At 38.2% G+C, this 26,732-nt stretch overlaps 2 protein-coding genes across 2 annotated transcripts in view; one reads left to right on the top strand and one right to left on the bottom strand.

The window, feature by feature from the left end:
- ARHGAP6 (Rho GTPase activating protein 6) overlaps positions 1-26,732 on the top strand; it is a 476,144-nt gene that overhangs the window by 337,873 nt on the left and 111,539 nt on the right. The gene's annotated exons all lie outside the window — the stretch shown is intronic.
- On the bottom strand, positions 8,556-12,773 carry AMELX (amelogenin X-linked). The gene is made up of 5 exons (XM_069463716.1): positions 12,720-12,773; positions 10,776-10,823; positions 9,447-9,488; positions 9,311-9,355; positions 8,556-9,059 (listed from the first exon to the last, which is right to left on the bottom strand). Exons 1-5 carry the CDS (start codon positions 12,771-12,773, stop codon positions 8,556-8,558), a joined length of 693 nt encoding a protein of 230 aa, XP_069319817.1.

Here is a 26,732-nt window from a genome sequence, read left to right on the forward strand (position 1 = left end):
AAAATAGTTTGGTAAAGAAATCCTTAAAGTGGAATTAGCTGAACTGTGACCAATGCCAGAGCAACAAGGGAAGGGTCTGAGTTGGGAGTCACTAGAAAGAACGTGAAAGGAAGACATTCAGAGAGAGGTGGTCTCAAGATCTGGCCTCCACTGAGACTTGTGCAACCCATGACAGCCACCTGGTGGATTTATTCTCCTGCTACTCTCACGGTGGAGAATTGAGGGTGAGAGCTGGTCTTGGGGGCAGTGAAGAACAGTGTCTGGGATTTCAGGTAGGAGAAGGTGAAGCTCATGGAAGGTCACAATTGTAAGGGTGGCTATATAGTCAGATGATGCATTGATAAATGACAGACACATTCCACTTTGAAACCTTTGACATAGGAAACGTCCATGTTACATCCAAATTCTGTATCACCTCTGCTTCCAACTGTGTAGGTTCCCTTTGGGGGTCTCCAGTGCCAGAAGAAGGCTCCCTTTCTGAATATAAGAACTGCAGCCAACATTTATTGAGCTTGGGGCTCATGAGCAAGAAAGGACTCAGAGAAGGATATTAGTACATTTTGTAGATGAGGAAACTGAGACATAGAGAGGCTAAGAAAGAAATTTGTCCAGATTCTCACAGCAGATAGACAGTGGTCATGACTGTGACCCAGACAGTCTGGTTGTCGAGGCTGCACAACCCACCACCACACTAGGAAGCCATCTTTGCACTTCTGTGGATACTCAATTGACCCCAGCAACCCCACATTCCACCGCCAAATACAAAACATAGAAAATTCTTTGGAGAGGAAAACAAAATTTGGCTGTTTTGAGGAATAGAGATATTTTAATGTTGTCAATTTTTAAAAAATTATAAGCAAATTCTGGGGCCTAGAGTACTTTTTGTTCACCATAAGGCAGCAATATTTATAAGGGAGTTTATTGATTTAGATGGTTTTTTGATAGAAGACTCAGGCTTGATTTACAGAGGTAAATGTCTGGGCACCCAAATGACCACTCCTTTCTTCTCTCCTCAACCTCTTTACTCCTCATCACCCCCAGCCCAATCTTATTCCTAAATTATTATTTATCTTGTAGAAGAGTCAGGTGTTTCCGATGAGGCTGGGCTGGACTCTCCCCAGCAGGGATGTCTTTTTGAATATCTAAATGTTAGCCAATCATGCTTGCTGATAAAGCTCCAGATCAAATAGGGGCAAAAGCAATTAGAAGCCAAATCATGAAAAAATAAGTAAAAACTCAAACTAACAAGAATTTCACACCAAACATAGGCTGATGGCTATTTTATTAAAAGCAATATGGAGCACTACTAGGTACCACTATGTTCTGGAAATGTAAAAAATTGGTTGCAATTGTTTTTCTCTTGTAATTCTCATTTTAAGCTGTTCGCAGTAGGATCTCTTAGATTATTTTTTTCTAATTAATACAATTGTCTACTATTTTATATTCTTTTTAAAAGTGTTGGCCATAAACTCAGTCTTGGTATTTTTAGCTACTGTTTACTACCAAGGGAAAAACTTCAGATTCAGGGGGACAGTCTGTATTTTCATTTCATATGAAGTTCATAAAGGAGGCAGCGTTTGACATTGGTTGCAAATAAAATGAGCAACTTCATCTTTTTTTTCTGGATAGAATTTTTTTATTGGAAGAAGTGCCATGTCCCTAAGTGGTGATAACAAATACCATTGCCATATAATCGCTAAATGATTGGACTAGAGAGAAGTTTTATTTAAAATTTCAAGTTGCTTAAATGGTGCATTTCTCTACATGTGTCCTTTTACTCCAGGTAAACCCAGCGGGTGCATGCGCGTGCACGCGTGTGTGTGTGTGTGCTCCCATCTATCCTATGTTGCACTATTGGCTTGAACCACAAAATAGAAAAGAATGTAAATATTTTCTGATGTTTACAAGCAGTAAATCACTCTCAAGGATGGACCAAAAAATATTTTTCTTACTTTTATCTTTCGGTCAGCTCAAACCTTGGCTTCTTCCCAGTGAAGCTCTAGATCAAGGGCAGACCTACCCTTCTACCTCCAGTGTCCATGTGGCTGGTAGAGGTCTGAAAATAAATGGCCATTCCTTTGGTGCTAAAACAGTTCCTCATACAGGCAGAATAATTAATTTATTTGAATTATGGATTCTTCTGTTCTAAAAGAAAACTAGAGGGGAAGCCATTTTAGTGTGTGCAGTTTGGCCTAAGGAAGAGAATGGAACTTCTACAGTTCTTGGAAAATTACCATAGAAGGATAACTTATTGTGGATAGTAGAGATTCTCAGGTTTAACCAGAAAATCTATTTTGTTTCATCTTTTGTTTAAAATCTTTGAATTAATAGGAATTGGTTTTCCACCTCAGGAATTAGTGTATAAAGCAACACTGTCTTATAAAACTCTCAGTGGTGATGGAAATGTTCTGTATACGTGCTGTCCAATATAGTAGCCACTAGTCCCATGGGGCCATTTAGCACTTAAAATGTGTATACTGTGACTGGAGAACTGAATTTAAGGCTTTACTTAATTTTAATTTGTTTAAATTTAAATAGCCTCATAGGACAACCATTGGACAGTGCAGGAATAGAGTATAATTACCAGTTAACATACATCTCTGGTTTCAAATATTCCATTGTATTGTCACTCTACATACATGAATTTTGATTTGAAAACTGGGGAAACTATCACTGTCTTTGATAAGTGAAGTTTACTTCTAGGTAATTCTTTGACCCACCATCCTCAATGAATGCTATCAAGATAGGTGGTTATGGAAATACAGCCTGGAAATTAGCTTGTTAGCTTATATTCTCCTTTTCTTTTTCTAATAAATGAACTGTGAGGATTTTTTGGTTAATTGGAGTTGTTATTTACTGAGGTTGAGTTCTTCAGTATGATTCAGACCCAATGTCATTGAGCATAGAGAGAAAAAGTGAAATTAAATAATTTGTGAGTTTTATGCCAGCCATAGTTCAGGCATTTCTTGAAATCAAAAGAGAACTCATTTAATAGGAAAAGTCACTGCAAACCCCAACTATTTAAGGATTTGGGGATTAAACAGTGTGTTTTGCCTGTGACCTGCCTGCCCTTTGAACCCAGTCAGCCTTCAGCAGAATTTCAACAGGAGCAGCCTTAACTGTCACTTCTCCATTTTGTCTTATTTGTGGTGTTTCTAATTCTTCTTTTACTTTATAATGCTCATGTCTTGTTTGTTGGTTGGATTGTACTGTTCATTTTTGTTTCTGCCAAATCCTTTTCTTTTTTCTTTTCACTCTTCTTTGGTCAAAATGCTTCTCTGAAAAATCAAGTACACATGAACTGACTTCTACTACTTGGAAAGTACCTGAAGGGGACATGCCAAGATCCAAAGCTTGCATCAGAGGGAACTTAAGGAAGAAGTTGTGTCTATACTTAAGGAGAAAAAAGGGAGAACAAATTTTTTAAAAATTAAATTTATTTCTGATTACAGAAGTAATTCATGTTTACTGTAGAAATATTTGATCTTCACACAAATGGCTACATTTCCTCTCTAAGTTTTTTCTGTGCATGTTTAAATTATTTGCATGTTACAGTTATGTATACCATTCGCATATGCTATACAGTCTTGATCTTAAATTTTAATTCATCACATTTTCTCTGCTAATAAATTAGCTTCTATTAGCAGAGAAACATTTTGCATTTGTAACATTTTATATTACAGTATTCTTTCAGATGGACGTAAGAAAACTTAAGTGAGGTCCAGTTTCTTACTGGTATAGATAATGCTGTAATTAACATCTTTGCATATGTCTTCCTGTGCATTTTGGTGACTGTCGTAGGGTAATTCATAGACATATATTTGCACCCTGGAAAAAATTATACATATTGAAGCCCTCACCGACAAAGAGTGGATGAGAACAGAGCAAATCTCAAATTTATTAGTGATGTGGGAGTAATTATTGTGAGATAAGGGTTTCCTTGAGGTGGTTTATTCAACTGTTTTTAAAAGAGTTCTTCTGTCTCTTTAGCTTCATTCTAAAGACATAGCATAGCATTATAAATAATCTACTTTTACTTCTTTACTGATTTAAGTATTCTGTAGATATAAGTTTAGATTTATTAGTGCATTTATGATCAATGTTGCTATTTATTTCGGCCTGGACTTTGAGCCTTGATTATTAATATCTTGTGATTTTTCTTTCATATTTAATTGAAATGCATACAATATTGGACAGTTGACTAAGGCTAGGTTTTAATGAATCAGAAAGACTCTGTTTTATTCAATTTACATCACCTTATATTTCACTGTGTGGTGACAGACACATACATCTTCGTGTCAGAATTTTGTCAGTTGCAAATATCTGTCAAAGTTGGGGAATCGGGAAATAAAATAGTCTCAAAGTGACTGTGGAACTTCCAGAATAACAATCCCAAAGCCAATGCACTTTATTTGCTAGGGAGAATATGTATACAAGATGAATTACATGTTTGAAGATATAAATATACCTTTACAAAAAGAAGTGATAGCCAAGAGCAGTGAAGAACAATTAGAATGAGAGAGACCAGTATGAGATCATTTAAAACAGGCGTAAGACTCTTATTTCCTCTGAATTTCCAAGATAACACACCTACCTCTCTGATAGGTGTTCATAAGTCTCATTCTGGGCCATCAAGAAGATGTTATATTGTGATTAACATATGTTGTTTAATATGGTAGAACAATGTCAATTTTAGAAGACTGCCATGAAAATGACTATATTAAAAGCACATTTGGGCATTTAATAGATAAGTTTTAATTTCTTGTAAAATTAACTTATGCAGTACATGTCCGTTCATAGTGAATAGGTCTTTAGGATCCTGACATTTTCCCTGTAATTCAAAGTGTGATTTAAATGTATGATTATACATGAGTGTGTGTGTGTCCGGTAGAGAGAGAGAGAGAGAGAGAGAGAGAGAGAATTATTTTGTCAATGCTTTTTCCAAATAGAGAATCCTCTTATATGATACCAAGGCAAAAGGCAGGAGCACATGTTTTGGCACATACACCAGGGTCTATGTCTATATATATTTATATCTATTTTTATGTCCACCTATCTATCTATCTATCTTCTAGAAGATTTTGTTCAGGCAAGTCATTGACAAATAACTCTCCTTAGCCCTGTCCAGATAAGCTTTACATCATTGGAAGATATAGTTTTCTGGCATGGTATAAATGGTGGGAGTCCTGATGTTGATGTCATGACCCAGTAATCAGTTATCACCCACAATTGAAAAAAACTAGAATAGAAGCAAAGTGTGTCATCCATCCAGAGGTACATGGTCCCAGGGTTGGTTAATTCAGGGGCACAATGATGCCATCAAGAACCTAGGGGTATTCCGTCTTTCCACTTGCCCCTTCTCTCACAAGATGGTGGGCACAGCTCCAGGCATAACATCCTCAAATAGATCTAAAGACAAACAGCACTTTTTTTTCCCTAGCATGTATCAGTACCTATATATTTTTAATTAAAGGTAAATATTTTTTCCCAGAAGCTCCTCCTCTCCCAGGAGACTTCCCCTTGGCCTCATTCAGTGTTCAGGTTCCACTACAACCTGTCTCTAAACCAATCAGTTACAAGGGAAATAGAGTTATGGTAATTGATGCCATAGTTGACATGGAGGAATGAACATTCACTCCCTGGGATGAGGGAGGGGGCTCATCTCTCCTGAGCTTGTAGAAAGCTGAATGCTGGGATTGATTCTCATTCTGCCAACAAGGAAGGAATGGCAAGGAAAGCTGTTGGACTGCTAGCTAAGTATGTTAGCCATATTCATTATTTGTGAGCTTATTTTATCCCTCTGGTAGATTCAAGATTCCTTAGGATGGGTACTATTTTCACCAACACATGCCTTGCCCTAGAGGATGCTTAATAAATATTTACTCAATTGACTAGAATTGGCCCATGTCAATTGATTTAAAGCTTTCCTATCTTTTAAAAAATTGAATCTAAATTCTCGAAAATAGAGTTGTTTGAATATCACACCCTCCCAGTAAAGTTATGTTTATTCATTCCAGAAAGTGATTAAGGGGCCTTAATCATAAAGGTACTGGAATAAAGTTACTGTGGGTGCTGTGTAATATAAACCCTGCAAAGACTGTTTACAACTCTGTGTGGGTGTACGAGGAAAAAAGGATTCAAATATAAATATAAGTGGGAAAGAAAACTTGTTTTGAATCCATTTTATGCATCTGTTAACATTTTGAAGACTATGCAGTACAATTTATCATCTTGAAGATTTTGAACTGAAAGAGAGGACTTATATACAAGATCACTGCAATTGTCTATTTGAAGTTCCATTAATAAAATTTTTCTTGAATAAACTAATTACTTCAATAATTTTAAATTCAGTACATTATTACCCATATCACATAATTTAATTTAAAAATCTTTTTCTGTAGAATGAGATCAAAAATCAGATTTTGATTAATGTGGTATGAAGTCTAAAGCCAGTGTTCCAAATCCACATTTGTTTTGTAGTATAAACATTTTTAAGAGTTTGTCTTTTTTAATGTAAAGAATTTTTCTTATCAATATCCCTTCATTTGGTTTAGGTTCTATGATCGTACATGTTCATAAGTTTTCACTTTATTAATTATTATAACTGATATATAAACTTTCACTTTTTTAAAAGATTTGAGACAGTGTAATTTAAATTTTCCCTAAAAAGAAACAGAGTCCTTATTTACCTGCTAAATGGTCAATTTTGTGGCTGTAAATAAGTAGTTCCTACCTTATTCAGGAATACTCATTTATAATATGTTGTCTCAAGCGATATGAAAATTTAAGTTTAATTCAACACAAATACATGAATAATTTTTAAAACATTTTATTGTCTGCTAATGGTACTTATTTTTAGTTACACAATTTGGTAAGTAAAGTGGTTGTAAGTACAAGTCGTGTGTTCTTGTGTCATTCCTGAAAGCAATTGAAGTATCTACTTCACTTCTCCTCTCATATTGTGATCTTTTAATCCTGAAAAAAACAATAGCAAAAGGAACAATTAAAATAATTTATAAACATTCCTAGTGAGTGCCATTTATAATAACATGTATGGCTTCATTTGTCAAAATGATGTATGGCCATTTAAGTTGAACTCTATAATTTCCAAAGTTTCTTTGTTATCTCATTGTCATTAGATATTAGATGTCCATGATGGAGGCTCCTACCTTCAGGACACTTGAAGCCTATTATTTAATAATAAAATAGCAATTACTACCTTTCATTGAGTACTTCTTGCATGGAGGCTCCAAGCTCATCACTTTATTCCCATAAAACAACTCTAAGAAACTATCAATATTTATACTCTAATTTTACACACAAAAAACTGATTTTAAGGAGTTCAAGCTACCTGCCCAAAGTTACCTTCCCATATACAGCGTTGGCAAAGTGTGAGCACATTATAAAGTCCATGGTGTTAATTATTAATGAAGAGATAAATAAATGCATTTTCTAGGCAAAGAGAGAACATGTACCTTAGATAGAATAATCAATGATAGGTACCAGATTATTTGAGATTCAATCAATTTTCAAAAATTCTGCCCCATGTTCTCCATAAATATGCTCACAATTGTGAAACTATGTATGACACATATGATTTTTTCAATTCAGAAACTATGGTATCTATACTTGGGAGTGGCTTGAAAATGATCTGATTTAGTCACTTTCCCCAATTTTAAAGAAAAGAAAACATCCATAAATTTGAAGTGATTTGTACAGTACTGCCTCCTCTTTGGGGGCAAAGCCAAATCTGGAACCCAGGTGTCCTGGCTCCCTGCCCAGGTCATTTCCACCTCACCTCTCTCCATTGCTCAGTAGCAAATCATCAATAGCATTTATAAATTAGAATTACTTTTGGATACATATACATGGTAGAATCACATAATCTCACAGACACAGAAGTGAGAGTTTATGGATGTGGATAAGGGTCATTTTGTTGACTATTCCTATTCATTTGTAAGAACTTCTGGCAATAGAAGAAGATTTAGTGCTAAATTGTGGCAACTTCTTGCTAAAAGGTTAATCTTTATGATGCCAGCACTGAAAAAGAATCTAACAGTCTGTTTAGTTTAGCCTCCTCCAACTTAGATTGAAAACCACTGAAGACAGGTAATCTTCCATTAGGTTTTTAAATGAGATTTCCCACCTACGTTTTGTAACTTGTTCAAATATTTGCATCCCTTCACTCTCAAAAATTACTCCCCCTTTTTATCTTCAGTGCAATTCTAGCCTATTCTTGCTAGTCAAACCTTTGAAATAACAGGAGAACTGATACTCCCTTATAATGTTGCCCTTAAAATTAATGGGTTTTAGTAATATATATTCTGGTAGAAATTCAATAATGGTAGAACTTAAAACCACTATGAAAACTGTGGTCTTAATTACCAAGCCATGTAGATAAATTTGTTTATAATATAAAAGTACAACACATGCTTGGACTAATAGAATCATAGACCTGTAGCTACTGCAACTCTAGACCCTGGGTTGTCTAAGACCTTAGAGCTCTGGGGGCAGTTTTGCTGCCCCATTTCCACAGGATTTGTATTGTAGTGGCTTCAAGGCATACTCACCACTTCCTCCCGCTTGGTCTTGTCAGTTGCTGGCCAAGCTTCCAGAGGCAGGTCGGGAAGCATGGGCGGCAGGGGCTGCATGGGGAACAGCGGAGGCAGATGTGGCTGTGGCGGCAGGGGCTGCATGGGGTGCAGAGGTGGCTGGGGCTGGATGGGCTGGATGGGCTGGATGGGCTGGATAGGCTGCATGGGCTGCATGGGCTGCATGGGCTGCATGGGCTGGTGAGGCTGCGGCTGAACGGGCTGGGGCTGGAAGGGCTGCTGGGCGGGCGGAGGGAGGTTTGGCTGGTGGTGATGGGTTGGAGTCATGGAGTGTTGGCCAGGAACGGGCATCATTGGTTGCTGGGGGACCACGGGCTGCTGAGCTTGTACCACTGGGATGTGGTGATGAGGCTGCAGGGTGTGAGTCTGGGGGTGCTGTTGGGACAGCACGGGGATGATTTGGTGGTGCAGCCATCCACCCATGGGCTCGTAACCATAGGAAGGGTACTGGTGAGAAACAGAGAGGCTCAGGTCACTTCCAACTGGACAAGCAGCAGTGTTTGCTTTGCCATATGGCCATAGGAATATTTTATTCATTTCTTCCTCTGCAAGAATTTCTAACTGTGTACACACACATGACCTTTTACAACTAAATTTCCCATTAGGGTCTCTATGTGGAGTAGACATATTTCACTTAATATGGGAATTTAAATGCATGCTAATATTTTAAGGGAATAAAGAACAAAATATCTACCTACCGGTGGCCTTATCATGCTCTGGTACCACTTCAAAGGAGTAAGCACCTTAAGAGAAAGAGATGTGAGAATGCATTTGATTTAATTTACTTCATTCTGATATAGAAACTCACTAATGCAGTATGAAATATAGACTCACTAATTCAGTCCCGTAAATACTGATAGCCTGAGAATGTGAGTTCTACAAAAGAAAGAAGAACGTAAACATTTTTTGGGTGCTTTCTATGTGTCAGGCACTGTGTTACATCCATTGCACACATTTTTCACATTTTCTCACATGCTCTGAGGCAGGTATTCTCATCCTCGCTTTTGCAGATAAGGTCATGGAGAGTTAAAGAGGTTCATTAAGTTAACTAAGGTTGCAAAAATGGTAATTCTGTTTAATTCTATAGCTCCTGCTCTTCACTGCAAGGGCAAAACAAACAAAAATTATGACATATTAATGTGACATAATAGTAATTTCATTCTTTTTTCATTTAACGTTACAATGGCAAAAAAAAAAAAGGAGGTGGAAACACGGTCCCTCATCCTAGAAACACAGATTTACTGCTCAAATATGTCAACCTTTTAAGGTTTAACAGAAACTCTTGCCTCAAATTCTTACTAACATTTTTCTTCAGCTAGTATAAGTAAACAGACTCATAGATTATTACCTGAACCTGTGAGAGAAGAAAGACTTTCATTCCTTTCTGAACAGTATATACTTGGTTAACCTCAGGTTTTGTGCTCCTTCATATAGTAGTTCAGCATTTAATCAATATAACAAATAATTATTAACTTTGCTCAAGTTATACTTGACAAAACACTTTTCATATTCAATAATTATTTTACTTTCCAAACAATGTTTTGAAATATGCTCATCATAATTATTTCCCTTCTCCAGCTGAGGGAACCAAAGTTCCAGAGAGAGAAAATGGTTTTCCCGAAGTCATGTAGTTAGTAAGGGATTGAGGAGAACCTCAAACCCGAGACCCAGAGCTCTGGTGCTTTCCATTCCTCTGCACAGTCCCTCGTACACCACTTAGTCACTCATCTTTCAGTGAAGTCAAGTGAGAGACTCACATCAAGTGTAAATGTCTTAGAATCAGGAGTTTTTGAGCTCAGAAAAAAATCTTAGATAACATCCTACCTAATCCCCACATTGTACTGGCTGGGACGCAACAAGGCTATTCAGCCAGAGTTTTCTTTCCACCCTAACGTGCAGCCTCCCTAAGTGGTAGTTCATGATAGATAAAATTATAGCCATGTTTAGGAGGACAGACCCAGAGTGGCCAGGTAGGAGGGTGCTGGGACAATGCAGGCTTGAGGCCACCCATCAGGGTTTAAACTGGAAAGCTGGTGGTAAGAACTGTAAAATTGGGATTATTCAAGAAACATCTTGGATGAAGAATCAACACACTATTCTTTACAGAGCCCCAGGGCATTGTTAACCCAAACAATGGTCAAAATTAGTAAAAAGAAAAATTACCTCATAGCTGAAGTTGATATAAGCAGGGTGCCCGGGATGAGGTGGTAGCTTTTATAGGGATGGGGAAGGAGAATAGAAAAAGAGAGAAAAGGGGAAAGTGAAGGAGAGAGAGAGGGAGAGGAAGAGATTAAGTCAATATGCAATTGTTCACATTAAGGGAGACTGAGCTACTTAAAAAAATCTGTATAGTGCAGAACAAATCTGAGGTCCACTTTTTAGTTTGGACATGTATGCTGTGCAGGAGAGAAGCCCTCTTGTTTAAAGAGGTCCAGAACAGCTAACCGACTGTCCCTGGGGTTACAGTCTTATGGCGGGAGACCTGGAAGCAGAAACCAGCACACATTTATTCTCTGATGGTTTTCAAACAACTCCTCCCCCAATGTCAATGAATTTTGTCTCACCCACCAGTTTACTTGATAAAACTCACTTCATGTTGGGGAGAAAGGCATGTTTCTCTTACACAGTTAAGAAATCCCAAAAAGAAGAGAATTGCCCCACAGACATTCCCTTACTTAAGGGAATCAAAGGGGTTCCTCATAATTGACACACAAAGCAAACAGCACTCAACAGCAACAAAAGAAACCACAAGGCGGGAATTGTTGATGAATTCAAGAACAAGAAGGGGTGCAGCAAAGTGGAAACATTATAAATTCTGTGGAAAATGACAGAGTTGATTTATCGAGTTGAGGCCGATCATTTTTATTATTCTGTCAATGATTTTATGGAAGAATATTTTAAAAGTTCAAAATAAAAAACAACCTGAATGATGATCTAAACCAGAACTGTCTGTCCTTTCAAAAGTAGGGGCCCAGTGTATGGGGCCTGAGTTGTGGGATTTTGGTTGGCCCTGGGGTCCGGGAGAGGGAGAGAAGAGTCAGGCAGAAAATCTCCCTCAGACACTGACTCATTAGGGGTCAGCTATAGTATAGTCTTTAAAATGTTTGTATTTCATAACAGGGTCCCTTCACTCCCATCTGGATATGGATTATTATTTTAGTCAGGTAACTGCCTTCCCTATACCGTCTTGATAGATACCAAGCCAGGGGATGCTGAGTTCAGGAGTGGGAAAAATGCAGGGGCCCCTCAAGGGACTAGGAATGGCCACAATGCAGGGTTTCAGGAAGGCAGAGCACAGAATCTGGGTCTTGTGGGTGAGAGGAAGAAAGGAGGCAGGTGTGCAAACTTGCTGGCTTCTGGTTGTATCAACTGCTCTTTATGCCACCAGCAAGCAGATGGAGCCTGCTCGGCCTGCATGTGATCTAAGCTCTCTGCCCTATGTACCTGTGTCTGGAGACAATGGGTCCGACATCCTGGTCTTTGGTACATTTGAATGTAAAGTTTATCAATTTGTATTGGGTGTGGGTAGGATCCCGGGTAACCACAAGGAAGCCAGGTACTTAGTAGATGTACCCAAAGGAGTAGGGCCTCTAAGAACAAGGAGATGGTTCAAACAGGGGATTCCTAACACAGAAATATTACCCCCTGAAGAGTAACAGCAGTGGTATGTGGAGGGCTGGAAGAAATTTGGAAACTTGAGAAATTGGGTTTTAGAGAAAACTGATAGTTTTGTAATATTTGCCTAATGCTGATTAAGCACTTTCTCAAGAGGCCTTTTCCAAAGGTCCCTTCTGAAGACTTCCTCCATCCAGAGATGGGCATTGATATTTACAAGCTAATGGTTTCAACAGAATCTCCTGGGGTGCTTGTAAAAATGCAGAGTCCTGGGCCCTGCTTCAGCTGTACCAAATCAGAATGTTTGGCAGAGGCATTCGAAAATCTTATCTTTTTAAACGATCTCCTCAAGTGTTTCTTCAACACAGACACGTTTGAGGACATCTGATATTATACCATTTTAAACCCTAAAGTTTACCAACGGTGGAGAAGATTTTTATTTCTAAGTTTGTGAAATTCGACACTGACTTATGCAAGGGGTGTTTTACTCACGGGCATGGCGAAAGCTGCTCCCAAGAGGCAGGCAAACAAAATCCAGGTCCCCATTTCTCGGTGATTCTGAAATGCAAGTCAATACCCACTTTTCGTATTTCTTCTCAAACATGGGCATAATTAGTGCTCCATAAAACACACATAATCCATATTAGTCTGATGCTAGTAAAAAGGATAGGGCCATTCTTTGTGAGATGACTTCATTGATATGTGATTTCCAGTCCTCACCCCATTTCACTGTTTCTGGAGTCACAATCACGATAAAGATGCATTTAATTTAGGCTGAGAGCTGAACAAGTTATAGAGACATGAATGATCTATCATTACATGATTTTGTATGCCATTTTCCTGCACTTGGCCTGTAGTCATAGAAGCTAAATGGTATTTATAATTAATAATGGAAAGAATAGAGTAGGCTCTAGAAGTTGGAGAGATCATCAAAGTGCTCAGTATTTTATACTTTTAGAACAAGGAGACACAGAAAAATCTACTGCTAAAAACGAAGATCAATCCTTTGAGAAAAGATATTAAGTAATTTGCCAATAATTTAAGGAGAGAGTGGGGTTTAGTTCCAGATGTTCCAATCTGTAGAACTTCAGGCAAGACCCTCTAGTAACATCTCTGAGCTCCAGATGTGGAGCAAAAATGTGGTTGAACCAACAGGAGAGGACAGTACTAATATTCTGTGATTCTTTAATGAATTTTGAATTATTTCTACCTAAAATTTTCCATTTTCAGTCAATGGCATCTTCCTTTTGTTTGACACTGCATTGTAATTATTCTACAAATAAGACCCTTGGGACATGAAGCAAAACAGGTCGCCTTGTGGCACAAGTTATTAACTAACATGGAAAACTGTCAGGAGAAAGACCTTAAATTTTGTATAGGAAGTGAAAATCACATGTAATAATGCTGGCTGTGAAAAGGGCACTGAAGTTTTCTACCTCCAAAATCTGTTTTTTCTAAAGATTGGCTTAATGAGAAAAAACATTTTGTTGATGGTTGTATTTGATGTAATTAAATAAGAGGTTTTTCAAAGTATCAGACCACAGCCTGTGAAAGTATTATTTTTATCTTAATTGATAAGTAATTAAAATAAATATTTTGCTATGAAATTTGGCCCCCAAAAGAGCTTTGGGATTCTGGAACTAAAATTTAAGGAAATATAGACAGGTAAACACTCTGTTGCATTAGAAAGCAAAATAATTCATTTAAGCAATCATTATTATTTTAATTTAATTTAATTATGGACCATCTAAAGAGTCTAATTTAATTATAGGCCAACTGAAGAAATAACTATTGATGGCATAAAGTATTAGAAATGTGGGATACATTTACATCTTTGAAACATGAAATGCAGAGAAATAAATAAGCACAATTAAAAGATACCAAATTATGAATAAAATCCACATACCTTTGAATGTATTCAGAGTAAAGTTTCTGTCTGAAACCCAGGGATGCTTGATCCTTTAGATTTCTTCCAACTACGAGCCCAATTTATATCATTCACAGCATCTAGGACAACCAATCCAGTTTCTGAAAGAAAAATGTGTTGAGTATAACTAAAAATCCCTGTATCATGACTTTTTAGAAGCTGTGATCAGGCATAAGTCTGTATGTTGTGATTAGTGCATATAGAATCTTTCATTATGTACAATAACAGGTTTAACAGGCAAAAAGTTTCATCAGGCAATTTTGAAGTCAGCAAATTAGGTGACTGCACATGCTTGTTTATTCAAATTTATTTTTATCATTGTCTATTACTTGGTTCTAGCAAACAACATTGTTCTTTACAAAAAATAAGCTAGATGATTGAGTTTCTCTAGTGGAATTTCAATGTCCTCTAGGGATCTTTAGCCCTTTTAGATCAGGATAAATTGATTCAAACCCCCATTCTGATAAAAACCCAAAGCTCTCCACAGTATGTCTCTGAGGGATTATATTTTCAGGATCACCACTGCTCCATTTTCTGCTTCCGTTGAAGGTATTTTCTATGTTCCCTATGGCTGCTCCTTTATCACCACTCTGGTGTCCACTGGAAAAGGAGGGCAAAGGCCCTTCTTCTTGGCCCCATCCTGAAACCCATTTGTCATCCACACCACCATGAACTTACAGTTATCACAGTAGCAAAACTTTCACTGATGATCAGACAGCACACTTAAAAGCATGTTTTGCTCTTTACAAACAAACACATGTTACATGGGATATTGCCCTGGCTTCCCCGTCCCACAGAGCAACTTGGCCTCTCTCAGTATGGCAGCCCTTCTTTGCCCGCATCCTTCTGGCCTGATCCTGCTTTCTCACATAGGCGAACCCAAATCCTCTCTTTTTCAGAGCCTCTTAACTTTCTCTTAAGCTGCATTGTTCTCATGTTCTCAGAAGCCTCTTCTTTGCCTAAACAACCACCAAAGCCGTTCACTTTCTAGGAGGACCTCTGATCTAGCTATGAAATTCATATGTGTTTTGCCCTTCTACCTTGGTAAACCACATGGGTTTTTTTCTCTTATTCTGGAATCTGATCAATTAAAAAGCAAATCTGGAACTAGTGACAGGAGCTAGCTGAGGGGTTGCCCCTCAATATTAGATCAATAAAGGAAATACTGAATATATACCCAGATACAGTTGGTGTTATACCTGGATGTCTTTGAATTCTTAAGTAATAAATGTTGCACATGTACATAGATTTTTATGTAGATGCTCCACATTGGCTGAATTAAATTCAAGGAGAAGATAGCCATGTAAGACAATGTAATAATTTTTTTAAGAGCTAGAACAGAGGTCTCCAATCTTTTTGGCTCCAGGAACCAATTTCATGGAAGACAGTTTTTCTGAGGGGAGGATGGGGGGCTGAGGCAGAGCTCAGGTGGTGATGCTAGCAATGGGGAGCAGCTGTAAATACACATGAGGCTTCCTTTGTTCATCCACCACTCACCTCCTGCTGTGCACCTCCCCCCCCCACCCAAGTTTCATGGAAAACAATTTTTCCACTGATGGAGGGGTAGGGAGGTGGGGGGCCAGGGAGGGCGGAGCTCTGTGGCCCAGTCCCTAACAGGTCACAGACCTGTTACTAATCCGCAGCCTGGGGAATGTAGACTTATATGGGTCCTGACCCCAGCTTCACCATGGGTTGAGTGAACATTGACAAGTTATTTTGCTTGTTTTAGCCTCGGTTTCCTCATCTGTAAAATGGCGATAAGAATAGAACCTACCTAAGGGGATTAGTGTGAAAACTAGATGAGAGACATCTCTGGGGAAATAGAAAGCTATTTAATGCCCTCCAGAACCCTATCAACTGGCACACAGTAAATGTTTAAAGAATGTTAATAAATAAGATTCCAGGATGATCTCTGGGGATGAATTAGTAGGAGATGAATAACTTTCATGAAAAAAAGGTAGACCTTCCTATCAGGGAGAGAAAGATTGCAAAGAAGGAAGTGAAAAATTATAACAGGCAAAATGTATGTATGAAAGCAAACACAGAATATGGTTTTAAAAGCCAAATATACACAGGGTTTGTATTTATTTATGACTATATTTATTGGTGAATTTTATGTCAGAAGCAAGAAGGTTTCCCTTTGAAGGAAATTGCAAAATGGATCTTAGGAGAATTGGCAAGGGTGTACAGCAGGGTGGTAAGAGAGAGTAAGAGGAAGAAAAAGGAAAATGTAGATCACATTATATTCCTTTCAATCTTTTCCCCCCATTTTATTTAATTACATTTGCTGGAGCAACTGAAAGGATTCAGGACATATTTTTTCCTACCTAATTGTGCATAATTGCTACTAATGAAGTCATTGATGAATTACTAGTGGTCTTGTAGTTTTACAAAATTGATCTCATTACTTTGTCTCACATTTTAAGAATGAAAGAGTGATATATTTGGTCACAGCGATCAACAGGGATGCTTCCTTATTGTGGCATTAATTCCTCTGGCCCACTGGAGAGTAAGTTATTGCTAATTTGTCTTGGACAGTTGAACTGGCTTTGATGGCCAATTCCATAGAAAAGGTGTAGTTTTTTCCATTTATTTTCCCCTGCTGTATATACTGAGTCATATGGTATTAAAATACAGATCTCTCTGTTTGAAATCTTTTGTGCTACTTTGGGTCCCACTTATATAGCTTAAAAATTACTGAATGTTTTGGGAAAAATAAAATTCAATAGAAAAAAATTTCCTATAAGCAATTATTTCATTTGTGAATAAGTTGACTTTATAAAAGAAAGCACAATTTACTAGATTGACTACTTATTCTGTTTATATGGAGTCTATATCATTTCCAGAGTACTTGTGTTCTTGATTCTCTTGCTCTTTGAGGTCAAATATTTTCTTCTGTGTTTTTAAAATCAGTATTTTAAAAATGAATCATAAGTATAAAATATTTCATCTACGGCAATATCTCTAGGACTAGTGTGACAATGTGGCCCCACAATGTGTCTTTATTTACTCATGCATTCATTCCAAATATATATATATATATATATATATATATATTGAATACCTATGAACCTGAGACTGTTCTTGTTATGGTAAGGGACAAATACATGTGTGGATTTCTTACTGTTTCTAAAAGCTTTTCTCAAAATGATGAGTGAATAAATGCCCTTATGTATTATAATTGAGTTATTTTGCCCATTTCTTATAGTAGGCATTCTTTTTCTTGACTTGCAGCTCATCACATTTTGCTCTTCCCACGATGCTTATGCTAGCAACTTCTCCCTTTCTAATTTGCTGCTTCTAATTTATGGTATGCTGGAAAACCATATGCCCAAACTTGTTAGAAGTATGTGTGAACTGCAAGTAAAGGAACGCTCCAAGGGGGGCTGGCCTGGGAGGGCCTCACCTGTGAGAAATGTTAAGGAATTTCATTTTGTGGCATTGATTTCTGATTGCTGGAAGGGTGTTCTGTTTTGTTTTGGGGTTCCCCTCTCCTGGCTTACTTCCTGGGTTTCAGCAGTGTTCAGAGTATGAGGGTGATCTTTGGATAACTCAGGCATTATGAGTTTGAGAAGCCTTTCTTATCATCCATCTATAGAAGCTCAATTCTTGAGTTTTCAAAGCATGACCACATTGTCCAATATTCTGGAATAATTTCAAGGGTGAGTATTCTTAAGTAGTTGGATCCAAAGTCTGCTTTTAAATATTTTTTCTGCAAAAGATGAATTAATACCTTTTGCAACAATCTGGATGGAACTGGAGACCATTCTTCTAAGTGAAGTATCTCAAGAATGGAAAAACAAACACCTCATGTACTCACTGTTAAATTCAAAGTAACTGATGAGCACATATGTGCACGGAGGGAAGTAAAACTCAATGGAAATCAAGCAGCAGGGAGGGGGGAGGGGGAGGGGAAACAACCTATCTGATGGGTACTATGAACACTATTTGGGTGACAGGCACTCCTATAGCCAGGATTCAACCATTACAAAAGCAATCCATGTAACATAAAACATTTATACTCCTTTAATATATTGAAAAAAAATAGTAGGTGAAACTGGGTGTTGAGTATATAGGAACTTTCTGTACTATCTTTGCATTTTTGTTTTATAACTAAAAAATAAAGTCAAAAATAAAAAATAAATATTTCTTCTGCAGACATTTACTTATAAGAAAACGTCATTCTCTAGGTTAGCTTTTTGCTGGGGTGGCGTTAGAGTTGTACCACCCTCTTCAGAACTTAGGCGAGCCACCGCTAATAGATTTTGATAAACATTCTGACTTAGACCACATTGCAACTCTCAGAAGTCAGGTATTGTATCTTACACTTCCTTAGGAGCTTTTTGGTACCTAGAAAAAAATCTCTTATACAAAGTAAATGTGTGGATTAATTGATGAAAATGGAGAAAAATTACCCATGACATTGTGAAAATACAGAAAATGTCCTTAGTGTGGATTCTCAAAGAAATTGTGCAGTGATTAGATGGGCCTTTTCAATAGCAAAGATGGATAATTCAGCATTGCTGTCAACTGCTCCTATGGACTTAAGTGCAAATGATGTCTGATAAGTACCTAAGAAGGGAAATGCTTTAGAAATGTTAGACTCTATTATCCTAACATCCTCAGTTTGGCTCTGATATCTTAGTTCAAATTATAATATACTCCAAGCACATATACTATGATAGATAAATTCAATTTTTTTTTTACTTATTTGTGACTGAGTTTATTTGCTTAATATAATAAAGCTTTTGTTGCTGTTGTTAGTTTTTTAGGCTTCTAAAAAATCACTTTAGCCCTAGGAGTAATTTGTAAAGAACACAACAACAAAAACATTCTCTTTCACCTACATCCACGTATTTTGTTGGTTGCAAACAATCAGCAGCTATTTCAGAATACACTGAGATAAACTATGTCTTATAGGTGGTTGTTTGAAGTTGTGAAAAAAAGAGGGAACTTCTACTGGCTAACAGCATTTAATAAGCGGATAGACTTGGGACAAGAAGCATAAGAAAAGTAGTAACAGAGATAAGGGACTAGGAGGAAGAAAGACACATATAAGAAGAGGGAAATGCATTGTGATGGTGATTTCAGGTGGTGACAGGCTCAGCAAGCCACAAGTGTCCTTAAAAGAAGAGAGGAAACTTATTAATGAAGCAACAGGAAAGAGAACAGCTATGTAATAAAGGGAGGTGGCCCTAGGGTCACTAGCACCTGAACATATCCCTCAAAGGCCAAAATTGCCTAACTTCAACAGCCATTATTAAGCACTTAGTGTATGCCTAGCACAACCATTAACTTTGAAGTACAAGAAGGAATAGGACAGTGGTATAGTTCTCAAACTGCTCACAGGCTCTGGAAGAATTCTCCACTCTGAGCTGGGGCAGAGAATTCTGAGAGTGGGCTTTGGAACAAATTGTCCTTCTTACGTTCAGGAACCTAGTACTCTCTGTACCCATGTCTGTGTTTGTGAATGAGAAAGGGGTTAGGAGGGAAGAGAGGGTGAATAGTGATACCAAAAGGCATCAAGGAGCTATGGTAAAGGCAGGCCATCTAGAGAATGTTAGTGGTTCTCTGGCAGAATCCGGAAGAGGCATATTAACTGTATATAGGACTTCTTCAGTCTTTCAGCCTGGAGTCCTAGACTTTCTGCTTCTGCAGTGATTGTTCATTAACTGCTATGCACACACTGACTCATCAAAGATTAAATTGCAACCAGTACATACTGTTTCAGAGGACACAGAAAGTAGATAGATATCCTAAGTGAAGTATCTCAAGAATAGGAAAACATACACCACACACACACACACACACACACACACACAAAAAATAGAAAGTAGACAGAGATGTTTATGAACTAACATTTAAAACGTCTACCAATAGACGGCTTGTTCAAATCAATTATGGCACCGGTAACATTCAAGATGATGTCACTCTGCACGTGTAGACATAGATGTTTGTGACACATTGTTGAGTGGAAAAAATAGATGTTTAAAGTCCCCTTTTTCTAAAATCCTTTTCTCTTCCTTCCTCCCTCCCTGCTCCTTCTCTCCATTTGGTGAGACATTCACCAAAACACTAACAGTAGTTATCTAAGGCTGCGGTCCCCAACACCCGCCCCTGCTCCGATGGCCCAGTACCAATCCGAGGCCTGTTAGGAAAACAGGGCTGTCTATCACCGCCTGAGCTCCGCCTCCCCACCCTCCCTCCTCCCTCCCCCATCTCCTCTCCCACCCTCCCCCTCTTCCCCTCACCACCGCCCATGGAAAAATTGTCTTCCATGAAACCGGTGATTGGTGCCAAAAAGGTTGGGGACTGCTGATCTAAGGTACTGCTTCCTGAAAGTCTCTAGGTAGCCAAGACTTTATTTCTTTTAAGCAATCTGTGAATGCAAACAAATGCAGGGGAAATACAAGAAATTTGGGATGTAATATTTCTCATTCATGTTCAGCAAGAGTGATGAGTGATGAATAAGTGCTTCTTGTGGGCTGAGACTTGCCATTTATATTTTTTGATGTGTCTTTTTAAAGATCTTCCACAGGCCCTGGGTTTATTTAATGTTCATTCTTAGGGGGAAGAAAAGTTGAACATAAATCCAAAACAAAAATAAAACATGATTTTTTGTTTTTGTCTGGGAGAGCCCTTTTAGATCACAAGGAGAAAATATTTTAATGATATAAGCATTCCCAGAAAGAATTCATGCAGGTTGTAATTTTGAAAGTCTATAGGCATTTGCTAAATATCTGGTGGGGCAATTTTCAATAAGGGAAATTATATGCAGATGGGTAGTGTGTTGTTTGGGTTATAATTAACTGGTAACTGCTGGGAGTGAAAATGGTACATCTGTGTTAACAGAAGTAACACAGTAATGTAAAAACAAGCATTTTTATTTCTGTTTATTGGGCAAAATACACCAAAGTAAGTTGCACTTTCCTACCATGGTTTAACAGTCAAATACATAGATTAGCAGTTTCTAATATTGTTCATTCATAAAAAGAAATGAAGCACTGATCCATGCTACAACATGAATGAACCTTGAAAACATTACATTAAGTGAAAGAAGGCAGTCACAAAAGATCATATATTGTAGGATTCAATTTATAGGAAATGCCCAGAATAGGCAAATCCATAGAGACAGAGAGTGGATTCATCGTTGCCAGGGGCTGGGGGTAGAGGGGGATGGGGAGTGACTGCCAATGGCACAGACTTTCTTTTTGGGGTGTAGGAAATGTTCTGAAATTAGGTAGTGGTGATGGCTGCACAATCTTGTGAATATATAAAAGCCACTCAATTGTACACTTTAAAGTGATTAATCTTGGGCTATGTGAATTATATCTCGATTTTTTTTAAAAGACACATAAAAATATATATGGCAAGTCTCGGCCCACAAGAAGCATACGACCTTTATACATTATGTAAAATATGGACACATAAAACGCTAAACACAGTGCAATGGTGCAGAACAATATTACAGGAGTTGCCCCATAATGATAAAGATGATGATGATTATGATGATGACGAAGCTAACATTTATTAAGTGCTAGCCACAGTTCTAAGCATTTTACATGTTTAAATATTTATTGGTCACCTTCCACATGCCAGGTATGTTCCAGGTTCACAGACTACATCAGTGATAAAAACACACAAAGACTCCTGCTCACAGTCTCACAGAAAGCAGCTATGAACAATACATATAATAAATAAATGAGAAGAAGGAAAGGACTACGGAAAAGGAAAAATAGAGTGGCTAATACGGATTAGAAGTGCTGAGTTGCACATTTCAATAGAGTGATCAGTTTGAAATAAACGCTTGAGGAAGGTGAGGTGTTCGCCTGAGCATCTCTAGGACCAGCAAGCAGCAAGGCCCAACGTGGAAGCGGCCTGCTGTGTTGGAAAGTTGCAGGAAGCCAGTGCTACTAGCGTGGTGGTGTGAGGTGAAGGGCGTAGTAGTAGGAGATGAAGTCTGAGAGGTGACATCTTGTAGTGCTTCCGTGCTCTCAGCAATTATATATAGAATTCCTTACCTAAAATAATTGCTATCATCATGAGCCAGAGGCTTTGGGAAAGGGTGGAATGATGTTTGAGCTTTGAGGATGTGAAGGATTTGGATAGACATAGAGGCCAATTGATCACAGGGCTCAGTCATTGGAAGCAACAGAAATGGGAAAGGGCAGAGTATGCTTGGTGTGCAGGAGATCAGCTGGGCAGGGGCAGAAGTTATAGGTAGAAAAATGGTGGTGCAGATGGCTGGTGGAAAGAGAGAGACCCTAAATACTGGGGCAAGGAACTCAAGTTGTGCCTGATCAGCAGTGGCCAAGCTCTGAGCATGTGCTCTCACTATCCTTGCTTGCTTGAGTTTCTACAAGAAAGTTCATTAGGAAGCTGAGACTTGTGTCAAGAATGGCGAAGTTGAAGCACAAAGTCATCAGATGACTTGACTGTTTTCACATCATAGTGACAGCCAGAGCAGTGGGAAGACCCCTGGGCTCCAGTCCTGGCTCAGGCACTCTTCACTCATTTGCTCACAGATGAATGTGACATATCTCAGGGCCACAGAACAACAGGAAATAGATACGTTTTATAAAAAATTAAGAAAATAGTTAATGTCTTTCCTATAAAATATAGGGGTGCATTCAAAAACTGTTGCCAGAGAATATTCTCCAGGGAAACTTGGAGCTATTCCAAACTGCTCTACAATATAAGTTCTTGTTTAGTAAGAAATAAGAACTACTTGGTGAAAGGTCTATAAAAAGGATTTTAATAATTTTATTGATATATAACTCAAATACTACAAAGTTTACCTGTTTAGAGTGTGCAATTGAGTGATTTTTAGTATATTTTTAGTATCTTTACAAAGTTTGAAACCATCATTGTAATCTAATTCTAGAACATTTTCATCACCTAAAAAGAAATCCGGTACCCATTAGCAGTCACATTCCATTTCCCTCCCCATAGCCCCAGACAACCACCAATCTTTCTGTCTCTATGGATTTGTCTGTTCTGGACATTTCACATAAATAGAGTCATACAACATGTGGTTGGAAAATGGATCTCTGAGAACCTCTACAAAAGGATTTCTCATCATGCCTCTTGGCATTTGGGGCCAGATAATTCTTTGTTGTGGGATGTTTAGCAGCATCCCTGGCCTCTATTCTCTAGATGGTAGTGGTAACACTCCACCTTAAGTTGTGACAAACCAAAAGTATCTCCAGACATGGCATGTGCTCCTTGGGAAGAAAGTAGGGGGAGGGCAAAATCGCCCCCAGGCGAGACTCACAGATCTATAGTTACCTACAAACTGAGCTTGGCACGGGGGTATACAGTGTGGGGTGGGTGCCAGGATCCAGCATGCTGTTGTGGAAAGACAACTATTTCAGGATTCCTGAAAGTCCAAACTTCGGACCCTGAGTTCCAAAACTCTGTGATTCCTTTTAGAAAATAGTGAAGAGATCACTAGGGGAAAGAAGCACAATACTTGTTTAGGTGAAATTATTGTTCAAAAAATATCTGGTGGGAAAAATCACCCATTTTAGGTTATTTTTAAAAGATGGAAATTGTTATTCAAAAAATAAAATTAAATGGTATATGCCAGTGGTCTTTATCTTCATTATAAAGGACTGGAACCATGCTGTCAATAATTCATAAAGTGTCTACATTTAGATTTGGGCTGTTCTATGCTCGAGCTCTAAGAATTAATGGTTCTCAAAGAGCTTTACTTAAGTCAGCTTTAACATTATTCTGCAGACTATAAACACCCCTTGAGCAATGAAGGGAAGCATGAGATTTGATTTATACCGTGGCTAACAAAAACAAGTGGGCAATCACAGTTTGATCCTATCTTACTACTCTAACGGAGTCTCTGGGATGGAGGAAAGAGGGGCAGGCAGCACATGGGCTTTAGAAATATAGACATTTCAGAAATTCAGTTTATAAGCGTGACCTCTTTTCTGTTCAGAAACATATGAGTGAAGGAGGCTCTCATCCTTCCTGGTAAACCCATTTGTAAATAAACAGGCTAAAGAAAATCATGTATGTCTATGGTCCTTTCTAGTTCTTAGGGTCTGCCCTGCTGAGAGTGAGAATCATAAAATTATTGAGGTAATGACTGGCACGTTTCTTGGTATCAATGTAAAGGAAATGCTCTCTCAAACTGCCCTAGTCTCAAACCTTGGCCCTCTAGGACATGAAGCCCTGTGTGTGGTATTGCTATCAGACTAAAGTTAGTAAACCAGATTGTGTTTACAAGTAGGTTGGCATTACACAGTGGCTTCTGTGTAAATACAAAATGTACATTTTCTTCTTATTTCTCATGGACTGTGGCAATTCCAGAATGTTGCTTTTAGCTCTTGTTTATATCAGAGATATTACTGAGTTCCTTAAACTCAAGTTGACTTAAATTTATTTAAAAAGACATGTTTCAAAAATGTCTTCAAGTTTTTAAATGTGCATATTTATAAGATTTTCCCCTTTGCCTATTCTCCCACTCTGGCATTTAGGATGGGGAGCTTGGGTCTCACAGATCAGCCGTAAAATTGGGGAACAGCAAAACCTTTGGTTAAAAACTATCTGTGTGGTAGTTCATCTGGAAAGATCTGTCCCCCACTCAGTACCTTACAGAAGGCCCATCTCGATATGGATCAGCCTGGCTTCATTACATGACCAAACAGCAGCTCAGGAATGTTATGTTCTGTCCGAGGTGTGCTATGGGACTTAATGATCACTCTCCAAATCTATTACAAAGTAATAGTCATCTTAAAATCATGCATGAGAATCAGATAAACCAGTGGGCCTTGACCAAGGATGCTTGTGCCCTTCAGGGGACATTTTATCATTTTATAATGTTTGGAGGCATTTGGGGTTGTCACAATTGGGGCATGGGGATGCTCCTGGCATCTAGTGGGTAAAGGCCAGAGATGCTGTTAGACATTCTGCAATACACAGAACAGGCCCCCAAAATAAAGAATTAGCTAACTTCAAATGTCAGTAGCATTGAGATTGAGAAACCTTACTCAACCAAATCCCCAGTACCTCAGTTTCTCTAATAAGATGTAGAACATGTCAATACTCACAGTTGCCTCTTGTGTCATATGGAATTCTACGAGGAGAGAATAAAGATACACATGAAAAAGTGTTTTAAGCTTTCAGGGAAATACATCTATGGATTTGATACTTTGGTGTTTCAAAGGCATGGCTTTTGCACACAAGTGTTGCCCAAAACTCTGGGGCTCTGTGGTAACTTTTTCACAAAGCAAGTACATCAAGTATGGACTTTTAAACAGATCACCCACCTGCTAATGAGATGTCAGTTATGAAGGAGGTACTGTCATGAATTTTAGTTTAGTGATATATGTCACTTCTTTTACATATTTATTAGTGTTTTCTAAAGCAGTGGTTCTCTAAGTGTGGTCCCTTGACCAGCAGCATCAGCATCACCTGAGAACTTGTTAGAAACATACTGACTCCAAAATTATGGGCCTGGGGCTCAGCAATCTGTGTTTTAACAAGCTTCCCTGTGATTCTTATGAACTTGAACACTTAAATATGAGAACCACTGGAGACTAGCAGCACCTGGGAGCTTGTTAGAAATCACATGACTAGCCCAGGGATCTTGTAAAAAGGCAGATTTTCATTCACTAGGTCTGAGGAAAAGACCAAAATTTTGGACAACAGAGATGACAACATGGGTAAAAACTACAAAGACTAAACTCCTCCCTTTTCCACCTTCTTTTTCCCTCTTCAAAACTTGGGAAGACAAATTATATTGGTTTCCTATTGCTGCTATAACAAATGACCACAAATTTAGTGACCTAAAGCAACACAAATTTATTATCTTTCAGTTCTGGAGGTCAAAATTCTGAAATGTATTTCGCTGGGCTAAAATTATGGTGTCTGGAGGCTGTAGGGGAGAATCCTTTTTCTTGTCTTTTCCAGTCCCTGGAGACTGCCCACATGCCATGGCTCATGGCCCCTTCCTCAACTAGCCATCCAGTGGCTGGTGAGTCTTTCTCACACCACATCACTCTGACACTGACTCTTCTGCTTCTGTCCCACATTTAAGGTACACCTGTGACTATATTAGGTCAATGCACATAATTCAGGACAATCTCTTTATTTTAATGTTATCTGATTAGCAACCTTCCTCCTTTCTGTAGCCTTAATTCCCCCTTTCCATGTAGCATAACCCATTCACATGTTCTAGGGATTTGGATGTGAACATCTTTGGGAGGCCATTATTCTGGCTCTTACACAAAGCATTTTACTTTTTTTTCCCCAACCAAAATTTTGTGTCATTAGAGAAAAATCTTGGACAATGTAGTCAGGCCCAATCTCCTACCAATTCAGAAATCTTCCTGCAAAATCCTCCAAACTTGGCTCTATGATATTAGCATCTCAGCTAGACTATAAGCTTTATTCTACAGCTGGCCCTATATTATGCTTATTCCCCATCTTCTCAATGCCTAGAAGAGAATTTAGCTCATTACAGATGTTCAGCAAACACTCTTTGATTGATATACTGCTTTCGAGGGTATAGGGCACTATATCAATATATAGACTGTGGAATCTTGACTTTACTCTTTGTG

Source organism: Eulemur rufifrons, chromosome 30, assembly GCF_041146395.1.
Source record: "Eulemur rufifrons isolate Redbay chromosome 30, OSU_ERuf_1, whole genome shotgun sequence".
In the NCBI taxonomy this organism is placed as follows: Eukaryota; Metazoa; Chordata; class Mammalia; order Primates; family Lemuridae; genus Eulemur; species Eulemur rufifrons.